Source organism: Scleropages formosus, chromosome 5 (genome assembly GCF_900964775.1).
Source record: "Scleropages formosus chromosome 5, fSclFor1.1, whole genome shotgun sequence".
Taxonomy (NCBI): Eukaryota; Metazoa; Chordata; class Actinopteri; order Osteoglossiformes; family Osteoglossidae; genus Scleropages; species Scleropages formosus.
This window is the reverse complement of record NC_041810.1, coordinates 200,419-215,074: the sequence shown is the minus strand read 5'-3', so window position 1 is coordinate 215,074 and position 14,656 is coordinate 200,419. Positions and strand designations below refer to the sequence as shown.

General features: G+C 43.9%; 1 protein-coding gene across 2 annotated transcripts in view; it reads right to left on the bottom strand.

Annotated features, from left to right (window-relative positions):
* Positions 1 to 1,979: 1,979 nt before the first annotated feature.
* Positions 1,980 to 14,656, bottom strand: part of syn3 (synapsin III) — a 52,338-nt gene continuing 39,661 nt past the window's right edge. For both annotated transcript variants that reach the window (XM_018765965.1, XM_018765966.1), the window contains exons 8-14: positions 12,121 to 12,263; positions 11,309 to 11,383; positions 9,527 to 9,629; positions 4,593 to 4,724; positions 4,335 to 4,383; positions 3,610 to 3,754; positions 1,980 to 3,161 (exon numbers count right to left, since the gene is read on the bottom strand). In XM_018765965.1, the coding sequence (XP_018621481.1) occupies positions 3,023 to 3,161; positions 3,610 to 3,754; positions 4,335 to 4,383; positions 4,593 to 4,724; positions 9,527 to 9,629; positions 11,309 to 11,383; positions 12,121 to 12,263 (786 nt within the window). In that variant the 3' untranslated portion in view covers positions 1,980 to 3,022. The remainder of the gene's footprint in view (positions 3,162 to 3,609; positions 3,755 to 4,334; positions 4,384 to 4,592; positions 4,725 to 9,526; positions 9,630 to 11,308; positions 11,384 to 12,120; positions 12,264 to 14,656) is intronic.

The window sequence follows — 14,656 nt, the reverse complement described above, 5'->3', positions numbered from 1 at the left end:
AGCAGGTATAATTTAGAGCACAAGACACAGTAAACGCAGAGGGCCGTGAGAAGAGAATCATCAAGAGCTCTTTAATGAAACGACAGTTTACAGCGACACCGAGGCGGCCAGTGGAGGCAATAACAATGCAAAGGACCACAGACAGGGGAGAAGCAACCATGCCACACTTACTGTACAGGGGTGTACCCTTTTCCACCTCACTACAGCCATTTACCAGGGTATTCCTCGTCTACAGTCCATTCGCTACAGACGCGGTTTCCGAAGCGCTTCAGCTCCGTTCCCCATTGGTGAGTGAACAAACGCTTCCCAGAATGGCAGAGCTGAGTGCAGCAACTCAGTGGTGGAAGAAGGGAAGGATGTCCTCTGTTCTGCAGGATGTCAATGTTCATGGAGTCTCGGGTAGCGCTCTGCTACTATTGCGCTCTGCTCCTATCGTCTCATTCTCAGGTCCTTCACCACCCAAGAAGCATTTCAACGTGATGGTTCACGTTTAATTGTTCATGTCTGCGACGGTGGAAATGTTACCTGACCACCAACTTCTGAGCGAACTGCAGTTAACTGCATATGCAAATGCTAAGTCATTCTGTATGCACATTAAAGCCACAAACACCATGGAAGAAGACCTTTCAAAACACTGACTTGAATTTATATAAATATAAAATAAATATAAAGAGATGGAGGTAAAAAGTAAATATCTTAGCACCCCGTAACACAGAATGATTGTATGAGTTACAGACAGCTGAAATGGAAAGGGTTATAGTAATATACTGTAGTAAATATCGAGAAGGCCCCTGCTAGATACCTGCGGCTTCCAGGAGTCCATCGTGTCATTACAGTGAGGAGGACATCATGCAAATCCAGTAACTTTCATTGAAAACACACACATTTCAGCAGAACATAAATAGCAGTAGTTTCTTCTACACGATGTGGTCGTTTCCAACATTGATTATTCACATATTGGCAGCTGACAATACACAACTACTGAAGCATTGAGAGCAGCACTGAGCATCAGTTCTGCACTGGGTCAGCACCATCATTATTACGTCATCATCGCTACAATCATAGTTACATCATCGTTACATCATCATTATTACACCATTGTTGTTACATCATGATTCTATCATCATTACACTGTCTTGCTGTATTACAGGAGGAAAATTCGTGGTGTGACACAGTCCTTTTCATGGAAAATATTCAATTTGTCTTTTCCTTAATATCCTATATGCACTCTTTAGATCGATGTTTCTGCTTAAATAAAAAAAAACACACACTTCAATAATTTTGGATTTTTTTCTCGACTAGTTAATGCTCACACATTATGGTTTAGGGAAATTCTCTGAGAAACAAATCAAATATAGTTAAGTACAATTAAAGAAATGCATGAAATATTGCTCACATTGATAATGAAAGCTTTTTACTGAAATTATCACATATAATTAAGCATGAACAATTGTAATCAGTGGGCAAATCAGGGAAGGAGCACTTTTAATCAGTGGGAAAGTACTTTGCTGTCATTATTACTGCAAAATCTGGTGTATAAAAGTGTGTCATCAGAAGGGCTCATAATGAGTCCACAGTTATATTTACACTAATAACAAAAAAGCTGACTGCAGCTACACATTCACTTTGTTACACCTAATATTGTGCATTTAATGAATGTGCACACACTGCTGATAAAAAAAGCTGCAATGGTGTTAACTGAGGAGGGATCATCTGTTCCATTCACCAGCTGTTTGGCCTTTGACCTGTAGTGCTCAGTAAGGCACTTTTTATGCCACTGATATATAGAAAAGAGCTCCACATTTACCAAGAAGACCTACCAAACGATAGATGCAGTTGGAAGATTAAAAATGGTTAAATGACTCAGTGTTAAAATGTTAAAATGAGAAGTTTTCTCCAAACATGTACAAATCTAAGAGAGAATCTAATAGGAAACTATGGCCAGAACATCAGGACTGCTCTGGACTCCTTTAAATCCAGGCTTAAGGCCCACATGTTCAGAACTGCTTTTAAACATTTGCGAGCTTCTGTGTCTCTCCCCTCCCCCCCATAAACGGTTATATTGTAATCTAACGACTGGTGGAGAAGCAGAATGTTAAACATGCCAAACGCTACAGAATTATTATATCACAGACTAGGGTCAAGCAAATAGGACCGGGTAGGGCAGTTAGGACACATTTTTAAGACTGATCAACAAGATTTATATGTTCAAATGTATGTTGTAGGTATGTCTGAAAGAAATTAGAATTGGTGCAAAAGGTCATTTGTGAGGAAGCACAAGACCAATAGACACGTCGCTGGATTTTTCTATGAAATTGTTACTCTGCAAACGCTTCAGTGTTTCAGTGGCGTTACTGTCTGTTATTTATCAACGGATGCTGACCCATTAAAGCATATTTAGCTCAATCTGCACACACACTGATGAATTTCTTATGTAAGACACCATACACTTATGAATTACTGACAATGAGTTCAGTGAAACTCACGATAAATTGTTTCTGATAAAAAAATGGAAATAGCTTCCATTCAGTTTGACACTTATGTAGTTACTGAAAATTCTGCAGCAGAAGGTCAGGGGCCCCGTATTCAGTATCACCTGTGAGAAGCATCCAGCTATGTCCAGACAGCTCTAGGAGGATCCAAAGTGGATATGTCAAAGTGGGAAGACGGCAGACAGAACAACACACTCCGTAAAGTGTGTGCGCTGCGAGGACACCGAGTCGGCCATCTGGCCAGGTTCGAACCTCCAACACTGTGACAAAGTGACATCATAATTCAGAATTTTTAGGAAAAGGCTCAAAGTGTGAAATGGTCATCATCCAGAATATTGCTTTGTGGTGCTCTGAGACGTGACAGGAAGTTCAGTGTGAATCCCAGCTCCAGCCTAGTGCCTTACGAATGTAGAAAAACACCACTAGTGTGTGAGAAGTGCCGTGATGAATACACACGAAAATGAACAAACAAAGAATGTGAGCAGAAGAGCAGGACGGGAGCCGCTGACGAGGATCCTCCCCGGCGTGCGCTAGTCTGAGAAGAGGCTTGCGAAGGACTGGCGCAGGCTCCGGATGCTCTCTGCCTTGGCCTCGTCGTCACTGGCGCTGCCACCGCTGCTGCGGGACGTGTCCCTGGTGCTCAGCGTGTTGGTCAGTGACTGCGACTTGCTGTGCGGGACACAGGACACACAGCTGCCCTGAGAGGGGGAGGAGCAGGAGAAGGAGCCACACCGCCCACCCCTGCCACAAAGTCTGACCAGCGCTAGTCTGACGTATACTGATCAACACGTGGACGTCAAAGCACAGACTGTGACTTCATTAATAAAATTTGAAAATGTTTTTGAGTACAGTGCTGCCTTTCTCCAACAGGACTATATTATACACCTGAGATTTGCACACGAATTACATGAACTGTGGGGCTACATGTTTAAGAGGGTGGAGCCATGCAGATGCACACCATGGGTGGATGGGTGGACAGACACACATACACTTTAAATTGCAGGAGGATGAACACTAAAAATGTGCTCGGGAACACATTATAAAATTGTTGTTTGCAGTCTGCACAGTGGCACACTGGATCTCACTGGCAGTGAGAGGATGGGAAAGGAGCTCCTACTTGAGCTGAAGCGGCTGCTTCTGGGAGCAGGCAGGCAGAGGGCCAGGCTGAAAGGCCTGGTTGGGGGATGTGGTGGCGGAGCGCGCACGCTTAGGGGATCCCTGGTTCGATTGGCACGGTGACGTGGAGGCTGACCGCGGACCACCTGCAGACAGAGTGCGGTGAAAACGTGCCTGAGAGCTCAGCCTTCTCCCAGCAATACAAGGACTGTGGACGGGACTGGAGCTCAGCTCTCTCGTGTAATCTGAGTTTTCTTTGTGGGGTCACATTCATTCACATATCACACTCTTTCCCTTCCCAGAGCATTGTACATTGATTTACTCAGTCATAGAGCAAGGTAATTTTTACTGTATCAATTCAGGTTAACTACCTTGAGGAAGGATGCTACAGCAGCAGGTGGAATTTGAACCCAGAGACAAGGGCAGCAGCTCTAACCACTATGCCATCTGCTGCCGTATGATTATGATGGTTACACATGAAGTAAAAACATTTTAGAAAAGCATCCTACTGGGACAAAAATATTTAATATTTTTGTATTTAATCTTTAATTGATGAGTCAGATTTTATCACATGCAGTGAGTCCATTGCAGTTATGCCCTTCAGTCCAGGTTTTGTTTTTAGAAGAAATGTTGACAAAGAAGAAGATCAGTTCTGTAGCTCTTGATGGTTCATTGTTTGCAAACAGACACACAAACACACACACATATAGGTGTGTATCTGCTTACCTTGGGTTCTCCTCGGTTGAGCTGTCTGTGCTCCCGGCTGGGTCTGGACCTGCGAAGGGACAACCGCTGTGTTCAAAACCAAGAGCAGAACTCGGCTTCTTCAGCCAGGGTCTCCACGTGTTCCAAACGCACAAACATGCAACCACACTTCTTCTAATGATTCTTCTTTTCGCCCTTCCCTGGAGTTCCTGTGTACACTACTCAGACTATATACCAGGAGGAAAAAATGATGCAGTATTACGACACCCAGACAGTGACCTTATCTGGAGCGGACGACACCAGTGAGGAGCCTATGAGCGCCGAGGCCATCTTCTCAAGCACCAGGTCCGCAATGAGCCGCCTGTCTTCCTCCACGTGCTCCCCGACCAAGGGCATGGAGCTATCCATCACCTGGCGGGAAAGAGGAGCCGAACAAGGAGGGAACTCGTACCACGGTCAAGGCTGTTAGTATCTACGCAGATGAGCAGTTTGAGGAAAACCTGTCCAAGGCAGTTAATACGTTGACTCTGGGACTATAGAGCAAAATGCTCAGCCTGCATCACTCCATTTTAGTATATATATCAACACATTCAATGCACAAGCGCAGATACTGGACTAGAGCCATTTCACAGGCCAAACACTTCTAACCAATCAATTTCAAGAACGGTTTGTCCTGAGCAGGGTCACGAGGAGCCAGAGTCTATCCCAGAAACACTGGGCGAAAGGGAGCAAGTACGGGGTAAGCACCTTGCTCAAGGGCACCGCAACCGGAGGCAGGGATCAAACCCACAATCTTTGGTGCCAAAGGTAGCCGCTCCAACCACCGCGCCACCAGCTGCCCCTTGCTGAACAGTTCAATCGGGAAAAACATTTTCTCTACTTCAGACATATATGGTTTAGATGTGAACCAGGTGTAAACACCTGTGTGTATGAGATCATCCAGAGCTGCATCGCTCCAGTTTACCTGTGTGCTCTGCTGCTGTCTGCTCTGCACTGCTGGGCTGCAACTACCAGAGGGCACAGTGTGTTTTCCGCAGGGCGCTGACCATTCGGACACTGCGGACACTGAGCGTGTGGTCAGTACAGTTGACGGACTTCGCTGAATGTGATTTTATTTAACACACATCTGGAAAGCAGCACTTTATTTCTGAAAACTTCATTGTTTGTATGTATATGAATACATGTGTGTATACAGTATGTATATGAAATACCCTTTATGCTCCCTGAAGTCAGACACATGTACAGCTAATACAGTAATACATTTTCACATCTTACTGTTGGAGCCCAGTGTCGCCACCTAGTGGTAATGTGTAGGCTGTGCTGTGAGCAGGCCTGGGTGAGGCTGCCTCTTACTCATACGCACAGCGACTGAGATGCGGGTGGGTCCACAGCCTGCACCGTGGTACACCCAGCTCAGTTACAGGATGTACAGTCACGCTGTTGTCTGGGCTCGCAGTAAACCCCTCGAGATGCTTCAGCGGTGCTCACAGCGCGTGGGAAAGTGCCGAAGGCCCGCTGTCTGAAGCGCACGTTTCGCTGCTCACGCGTGAAAATTCACGGAGCTCCATCGAGACGCCAGGCAAAGCGACACGGAAAACGGCTTCCGTTGAATCAGATCAAGTCAAACTCTTGTGTGATGAATTCTGTTATATTTCTCAAATTTATATTCTGACAGTCTCCTTATTTATATGACCCCAACCCCAGAGAATACATGCATATGGGAGGTAATATATATTCGCCAAATTAAATTAAATTAAACCCATCCCTCATATAATGGGGTCCCGCACAACGAAAAAGCACCGCATCAGAATATGAAAATATACAGTATATCCATTCTTCAAACAGGCTTATTTAGTACAGTGGCATTTCTGCAGTTGACGGTCATTATACTCCCTCAACAGGTTTTTCCACTCACTGCCTAGAACGTCTTTCACTGTAAAACACGCACACTGTGCTTCTTCCATAACAAAACCATCCACAGTGTACTCTTCCTGCTACCTGTCACATCTCAACCAAACATAGCCCTCAATTAAGGTAAATATACGAGGGATCAGTGACAAGTAATACCTCCACCTCCATAACTTTTGTTTAAGTGATGATATTTCAATGAAACAATAAATAATTCTTGAGCTGAACTCACACACATTGTCTGAAACCGCTTCTCCCTTTTGGGGTCGTGGGGAGCCGGAGCCTAAGCCGGCAACACAGGGCGTAAGGCCGGAGGGGGAGGGGACACACCCAGGACGGGACGCCAGGCCGTCGCAAGGCACCCCAAGCGGGACTCGAAGCCCAGACCCACCAGAGAGCAGGACCCGGTCAAGCCCGCTGCGCCACCACGCTCCCCCTTCAGCTGAACTCTTATTGCCCATATTCATTTTTCTACATAGTCACCATCATTTGCCACACACTTTTAGCAACGATCAGTGCTCAGCCGCAGGTTCAAGGTCTTATTTGGTCTTTCAAAGAACCTGGCACCACTGTCAACTCAGAGCAATTTTGGAAATGTTGAAAGACGTTTAGAAGATTCCAGAAACACAAGAAGGAAATGAGCAGGTTGAGCTGACACTTTACTTCAATGGAGCTAAATAACTAACCATTACTTACCCATTTATACAGCAAGGCAATTTTTACTGTATAAATTCAAAGTGAGTACCTTAACCTGGTACTACAGCCGGAGGTGGGATCAGGCAGGAAGAGTGCTGAACCCAGCCGCTTTGAGTCCTTATAGAAATAAACTATAAACGTGTCACTATTAACTCTGGAATTTAAATTATATAAACAGCCTTAATACCATGAATACCCCCACATTAGTGTAAAGTGAACTGTAATCCCACCCTCAAATGAAAATATCTGATGTCTAACGCTCATTAACAACTCTGCACATCTCCTCTAACAGCACGGCGTCTGTATGCTTTACACAGTGAAAGACACAGGCAGTGATCTTGGGAACTTTAGCTACTTACCATCATTCACCCATGTTTGACAACTAAGAAATTTTGTGAAGTATCTTACTCAAGGATACCGCAGCAGGCTGCAGCATTTGAATCTGCAACCTCCAGATCCACAGGCAGCAACTCTACCCGCTACGCTATTAATTGCCCCCCATAAACCTACTTGTTCACAACACGGCATAAGGTCTCCGATGGAGAGAATAAACGCACAAAGCTGTTACCGTGGTGCTCTGTGTCGGAGAAGTGCTGGACCAGAGGAGTACATGGTGTGCTCCGCTGCGGGCCTTTTCCCGGTGCACTCGACCACACCAGAGAAAGAAATGTGCACCGCTGAGGTATCGACCAGGGTCCCTCCGACCTCACCCCTGCACACATGTGCGACGCGAGCCACTGTTTAATGGGAACGAGCCACGTGCGCATTGTTCCCGACTGCGGCCATGTCTGAGGTGTACCGCCCTGGTGTGTCAGCACCATCTGCAGAGCAGAAACACTCCACAGCAAGCGCACGTAAGGATAATGTCATCACAGCCTCAAGTCACAAGTTACTACTAAGCAACAATATTTTATACACAAACAAAAATTAATTCTACCCCAAAGCTGCAATGCTTTCTTATAGAAAAATTATGTAACAGATATATGAGAAGTTAATCTGCAAAAAAATAAATTACTACTAAGCACATACAGTATAAGGCTGTGTTCACGGACACACTTTAACTATAAGATGTATGTATGCTTGTAAATGTATACACATTTACTGTATATATCTGTTTTAAGGCAACATTATGAACTGATCATCTTGGGCTACTCTGTTCATCTTTACTTTTGTTTTATGTTTACCAATTTTCTTCCTCTCATCTTTGAATAATTTGCAGATCATAATTTCCATAACAGGATCAACCCTAATATTACTATTATGAACCCATTTTGTTCTAGTTTGACACTTTGTATTATAAGTGTATTAAGAAGAGATCTTGATTTTAACTTGTCATTACACCTGCCTGATTGTCAATCCTCTTTTTTTGTTCTGAATTTAAAAAAACGACTAAGCAACAATGGTCAACGATACACACATGGGACAGAGCAATGAAAACATTAATCACAAGTAAAGTAAAACTGAACAGTGGGGTGTTCTACTGGAAAATGTTGTTGAATTTACTGTTGACAAGTGACATATACAACTTGCACTGGTGTAAAACAGTGACTCCACTTTTTAACAACATATCTTTGAGTTCGACTCCTTTGACATTTTCCAGACCAGCCCAACCCCGCGCTGGACGAGCAGGTATGTTGACAGATGAACAAATGGATAGTCAGTCACATATTAGGTCCATCAGCTCTCTACAGGAAGTGATGCAACCACTGTCCTGGTAGCCTGCTGGTACATTGTTGTCGATGATGAAATGGATACAGTTGGGCTTTAATATATTAATCAGAGCAAGTCATTGCAGGGGCTCCTGGTAGTGTAGTGCTTATAACTGCTGCCTTTGGACCCCAAGGTCATAGGTTTGAGTTTCACCTCCAGCTGTAGTACCCTTGAATAAGCTACTTACCTTAAAGTAGCCCCAGTAAAAATTACCTAACTGTATAAACGGGTAAGTAATTGTAAGTACAGTAGCTTAAGACTGTAAACCACTTTGGAGAAAAGCGTCAGCTAAATGATGTACTCTTTAAAAACCTTGACACTAAATTTAATGAATGACTGGATTTCGACTGATACCCCCATCATAGATTGTCATCCAATCTGCACTGATTTAACGAATGACTGCTCCGAACAGTAATTTCGGCTATGATTTGTCACAGTAGCACAGTAGCCATGTATTCTAATGTGTTCCTCTGATATGAGCAAATAAGCAAAGTTTGTGTTGGCAACAGAACCCATTAACTGGCTGACCAACTCACTGGGTCCACAAACTGGTTTTCTGGTGCCAAAAAGGCAACTCTGGGCCCTCCTGTGCTTATTTGGGCTGTTTTAGGGAGCAAAGCTCAAATTCCAGAGCCACAGTGTGCTCCCATGTCACTCAGTTAGGTGTGTTTGGCTTCTCCGTCTCTATGGGTGTGTGTGTTGCCCCTTGAACGTCCCAAGGAACTAAGCAGCAATTCCAGTTATTCACCAAACCCTCTGGGCTGCAGCTTCTGCTCCAGCCCCTGACAACCCCACAAACACAAACAGGATCACATATGGACATAGTGTGCAATTTGCTTTGCCAGATTCCAGACATCAAATGAGTTTTAAATTCAGTCCCTGAGGGAAACCGAACAAACCTCGATGATGTAGTCTCTGCCATCCTTCCCATGGACGGCCTTCACGGCGCAGATGTCGAGACCTCCAAACATCTCAGCGCAGGAATCCACCCAAAGACGATACCTGTGACACAGACACATGAGCAGCGTTCACGTCCCATAATGTGGCCTTGGGCTCTTGTCCATCAGCTTGTAGCTCTCATATCCTACCCTCTGTTCTGTTACAGCTGGAAAACACCCTTTTGCTTTACGCAACTTTGCCAACACTGTGAGAGTCAAGATCATTTTTACTGAAAGTTTAAAAAGGGCTGCTAAGATGAATGCAGCTCTAGTCAGCGAGTTTCATTCAGGAAGCCTGTACCAGACTTGTACCTCTGGATCATAAGGTACTTGGTGCTCTTCTAACAAACTGTCAAGAAGGAGAAGCACAGTTTCTCCTTTTTCTTCTTCCATATTTCTTTCTACCATCTCAAGCTTCTCAGGGAAAATGGTACAATCATCACACTTTGTGAAGATTATGTTACCACAGTAAGAGGCTGTGCAGGGTTTTCTGGTGTTATATTTACATCCATTTACTTAGCTGATGCTTTTCTCCAAAGCAATATACAATTACTGACCCATTTATACAGGTGGGTAATTTGTTTACTGGAACAATTTAGGGTAAATTGCTTGCTCACCAGTACTACAGCCAGAGAGGAGATTCAAACCTGCAACCTTTAGGTACAAAGGCAACAGCTCTAAACACTACAAAACCAGCTGTCACCTGGCTTTAGGTGATGTGAATATTTCCCTGGGCCATATTTAATATTGGCTAAATTGCCAGATGTCATAATTTCCTCTCCACATGATGCTAATAATGAACAAACTGATTGCTGGAATGCACAGAGACCCTGACAGTCCTTGGAGGTTATGGATGCCCATAACTGGCTTCACCTACATCATTCAGCCCACATCTTTTCACATTTGACTCGCATCCTCTTTTTCCTGAGCAGTTTTTTTTTTTTTTTCCTGATATTCATGCTGAGAGCAATCTGGTCACTCATACAAGTCAAACTTGCTGAGTTCTTTGTTGAGTTTGATGTTGAGCCTGTTTTGCTTCTGTTACTACGTGCAGACTGGGGACCTGGATGTAGACCTCATCGCAGAATAGTTTGTTGCAAAGGTTTTTGAGTAAGACAGTACTCGTAGCCAGGGACAATCCAAGGCGCAGACGTATGTGGGGAGAACCCAAGGACATGGTCAATGCCATAGTAGACAGGAAAAGGTGACAGGTAAGGGAACAATGAGGATGGTAGATAGGCCACTACAGACAAACCACAGTCATCTCAAAGAGATTCCACAACCAGGAAGGCTGCTGAGGATGGTTTTTATAGCTGACGGCTCCGATTCCCGTCAGGTGCTGCTAGTTGCGGTGCGGGCGTGGTCATGGCAGCTGCTTGCTATTTCAAAGCTCTCCAGACCTTTCTTTCCCAGCAGTTACTGTCCTCTGGGTGGCGTCTCACTCCAGCTCTCCTACTCAGCTGGGTCATTCTGGGCAAACGGCTTGCTCTGTATGCATGCGTCATACTCTATGGGTGTTTAGTGCTTTTGAATGTCCCTGAATCATTCAATGAGTTCCTGAATCATTCAACCATCAGACATTACTGACAGTACCTGAGCTGGTTTAGGAGCACCACAGTTAGGAGTCTGAGTATAATATGGCTTTCCTATAGTACTGTTATGCTACTGTGGAGAGTTTAATAAAGACTGCAATTTAAGCAGAACTGTTAGTTCAAACAGTGATGTTTGATGGAATTACTGTACCTCTCTGTCATAGCTATCTGTTCCAGCATAGCAGAACCGGTGTTTGCCTTCCAGTTGCCTGAGATTGATGTTCTCCTGAAAAAGTCAAAGAGGACAAACTCAACGGCACAGTTCTTCATATTCATATGCTTCATTCAATATGACAGTATTATTGAAGGGCTGTATTTGTGTGAGGGCATGCCTTGGTCACTGGAAACTAGCTTCCTTTGCCCTTCGTTTCCAGTGGAAACTGGTAGAAACAAACATTGCTTTCTGTTGACACAGATGAAAGAACTCCAGATGAAATTAATCATATTGCATCACCTACTGAACTGTTTGTAGCCATCAGAGCTGGGTGTGCCAATGGCTCTGATAAACAACCTCTGGAGTTTACTCAAAAAAGCAAACAAAGCTGCACATTAAGATGTCATGGTAACATAATGTTAATATGATTTGTTTTAATGTTTTGCAACTGTTGGTCAAGATGCCCTTATTTTCTGTAAACACTGCATCGCCTGTGCTGTCTCTGCTCTGAGCTCTACCACATTAAACATATAAAGATACTCGCTATGTACAAATTACCCAGCTGTATAAACGGGCAATTCGCTATAGCTTAACATTGAAGATGCTTTAGAAAAATGCGTCAGATGAACAATTAAAAATAATTAACATTATTATTATTACAATAAAAAGATTTTTAGAGCCTGGATGAGGCAAGACGGGGACAAGGAAGCACACTAAGTGTTGCGTTATAGCGTCGTCTCATGGAGGGACTGCGTTGAACAGCTGTGTGTCTTTATGGAAACTCGTACAAACAATCAGTCCATCCTCACATGTAGGCTTTGTAATTGCTGCCGATTTTCTGGATCCTGATGTCATATTTAGAGTCGATATATGGCTCGGAAGTTGCATAAGTTCTCGCCAACGCGACCACGCTGGTGATGTCCTGGAAGTCATTGTGATTCTCAACTTTTATCTGGGAAGAAAACATGAATGGGAGATGACGGAAAATTATAAATGTTTCAGTTTGTTTCTATAAAGCAGCACTTGTTTTTACAATTTTCTTTGGTATGAGTATTAAAAGGAATGCAGAATTATTTTTAAATATGTTATTAAATTTGCTTCTTGCTTAGAGTGAAATTCACACGGTTCCACAAAGGCATGTAAACAGTCAAATAAACACAGCCATAACAAAATTATAGAATCATGACACGGGCTCAATAATTCCCAGGAAAATTCTGAAGAAATTACACAGCAACCCTGCAGTAATTCTACATTATTTTATACTCATGATCTGAGAACAAGATGTTATCGCCTCTGATGGTGGGTTTATGTTCTGATGCCCTTTTAATTTGTCAGACCATAAGAAGTGATTACTTCTGTGGACACAGTTCTGCCCTCGCAGTCGACGTGAATCCGCAGGAAAAGAATTTAAAATGTACAATTACTTTCGGTTAAGAGCATTTGGGGGCGAATTAAGGCAAAACATTTGCTTAATACAGAATGTTATGAATAGTTTCAGTGGTAAAGGCGAACAAATTTTCATTTCGGAGCTGGTACAGACCCCTGCATGCTCATCAAGGTGGTAGCGAAGGACCTGCTTACACCATCCAAGAGCCAGTGTGAGCCCAGTGGCGTCTGTGTTGGAGAGCCACTGACTGTACTCATTCATCATCAACAACGGCCTGAGAGCAAAAACCACCACAGCCTCAATGCCCTTGGTGACCTGCACCTTCTCGGAGATGGACCTCTGTGTGGTGTAAGCTGGAGGAGCATGCAGGGATTCGGGTTTACAGCTTTCACAATAACCTGCTGGAAAAGCCTGTGTCATGTGGGACGTCTTCTCCTATTTGGTTGTGTGTGTGTGTGTGTGTGTGTGTGTGTATACACACCTGCAGCCCTCAAAGAGTGACCAAGTGTAGTGAAACACTGCTCTATATACTCCACAGGGTAAGGCCAATAACCTCATTAATACTGTACTTATTTATGAAGGGTCCCTCTCGAAATGAGTCACGTTGCCCAGAGTTGGGAGGACCAGCAGTCACAGTGGGGCACGTGTGAGTCTCTGTGGCAGAGGCTCGTGGGTCAGGGCTAGTGACGAACAAGGGATGAAATACACGATTTCCATACTTCCTCTGTGTGCACGTGTGGCATCTCGACCGCGTGTGGTCACTGAACCCTGCTAACACACAGCACGCGCTGATGAGCAGGAATGAGTGGTGCGTGTCAGGGAGCTTTTATTGTTCCTATTTACACTATACACTTAATTACTGCACATCATCGTGGGACATTTTTACATCTTAAACATCTGAGTTGGAATCTGAGTATGAACTGTAACCCTAACATGAAGTCCAGAACAAGTGTACAAATAACACTGAAGCTCTCAGGGTTCAAACTGTGCAACAAAGTGCCATGTTGCAGAAAACACCTCACTTTCTGTTAGGAGCTACTACCTCTATTGCATGATCATCATAATAAAAGTTTATTGGCCAAGTACAATAATAATGTACGGATATGACTTGATGTATGGACATTAAAACACATTCAGCATAAAAGAACAGCATAACTACAGTAAATATAAAGTAAGAAAGCCTAAGGAAAACACAATAAATATTGTACGGATAGCACAATTATTAACAGTGAGCATATCTATGTATGCAGATTTCTATGTATGTAGATATATGAATGGGCTTATCGAAGTAATGAGAGCACAGAGGTGGAAATAGCAGTGGGACTAAATAGGTGTAACTGAAGACATAATGCAGCAGACCAGGGGCTGACTTGTTATTACTGATGGAAATAAATGAAAGAGGGAGAACGCAGTGTCTCTCTGGGAAAGGCGGACCCCCCCCCACACACTGAAAGTCACCCTCTAATTTAAACTTCTTGCATGTGAAACACTGGAACAAGACAGCACTTTCTTACTCTGTTTGAAAACTTCATTTACTATGTGCGTGTGCATTCTGAGTACTGTGGCAACAAGGTCACGTGCGACTGCCTTGACAGCTCATTCCATAACATTAATAAGCACATATGCACTCAGAAAGCACCTTAAAAACTCACAAGTGAACTGTGAGCTTTCAGTCTTTAGCTGTGCCTGGAACATGAGACGCTGGCCTCTTTAACAATGATATAAAACCAGCTGGAAGAAACGCGCAGGCCAGGCCCCCGCTATTAGGAGAGGTGTCGGTGTTTCCCCGAATATCTGGAGGACACACTGGGCCGGTATATTTTACAGCTCGGTTCAGGACACAAATGTTGTCTCTCATGCTGAGCAACATTTTCTGTCTGTAAAGGGCAGTTCACCCCGAAGAGCCGCACTCCTCGCTCATTCCACTACGTCTCTGTTCTTTTCTGATGCCCCCTGCT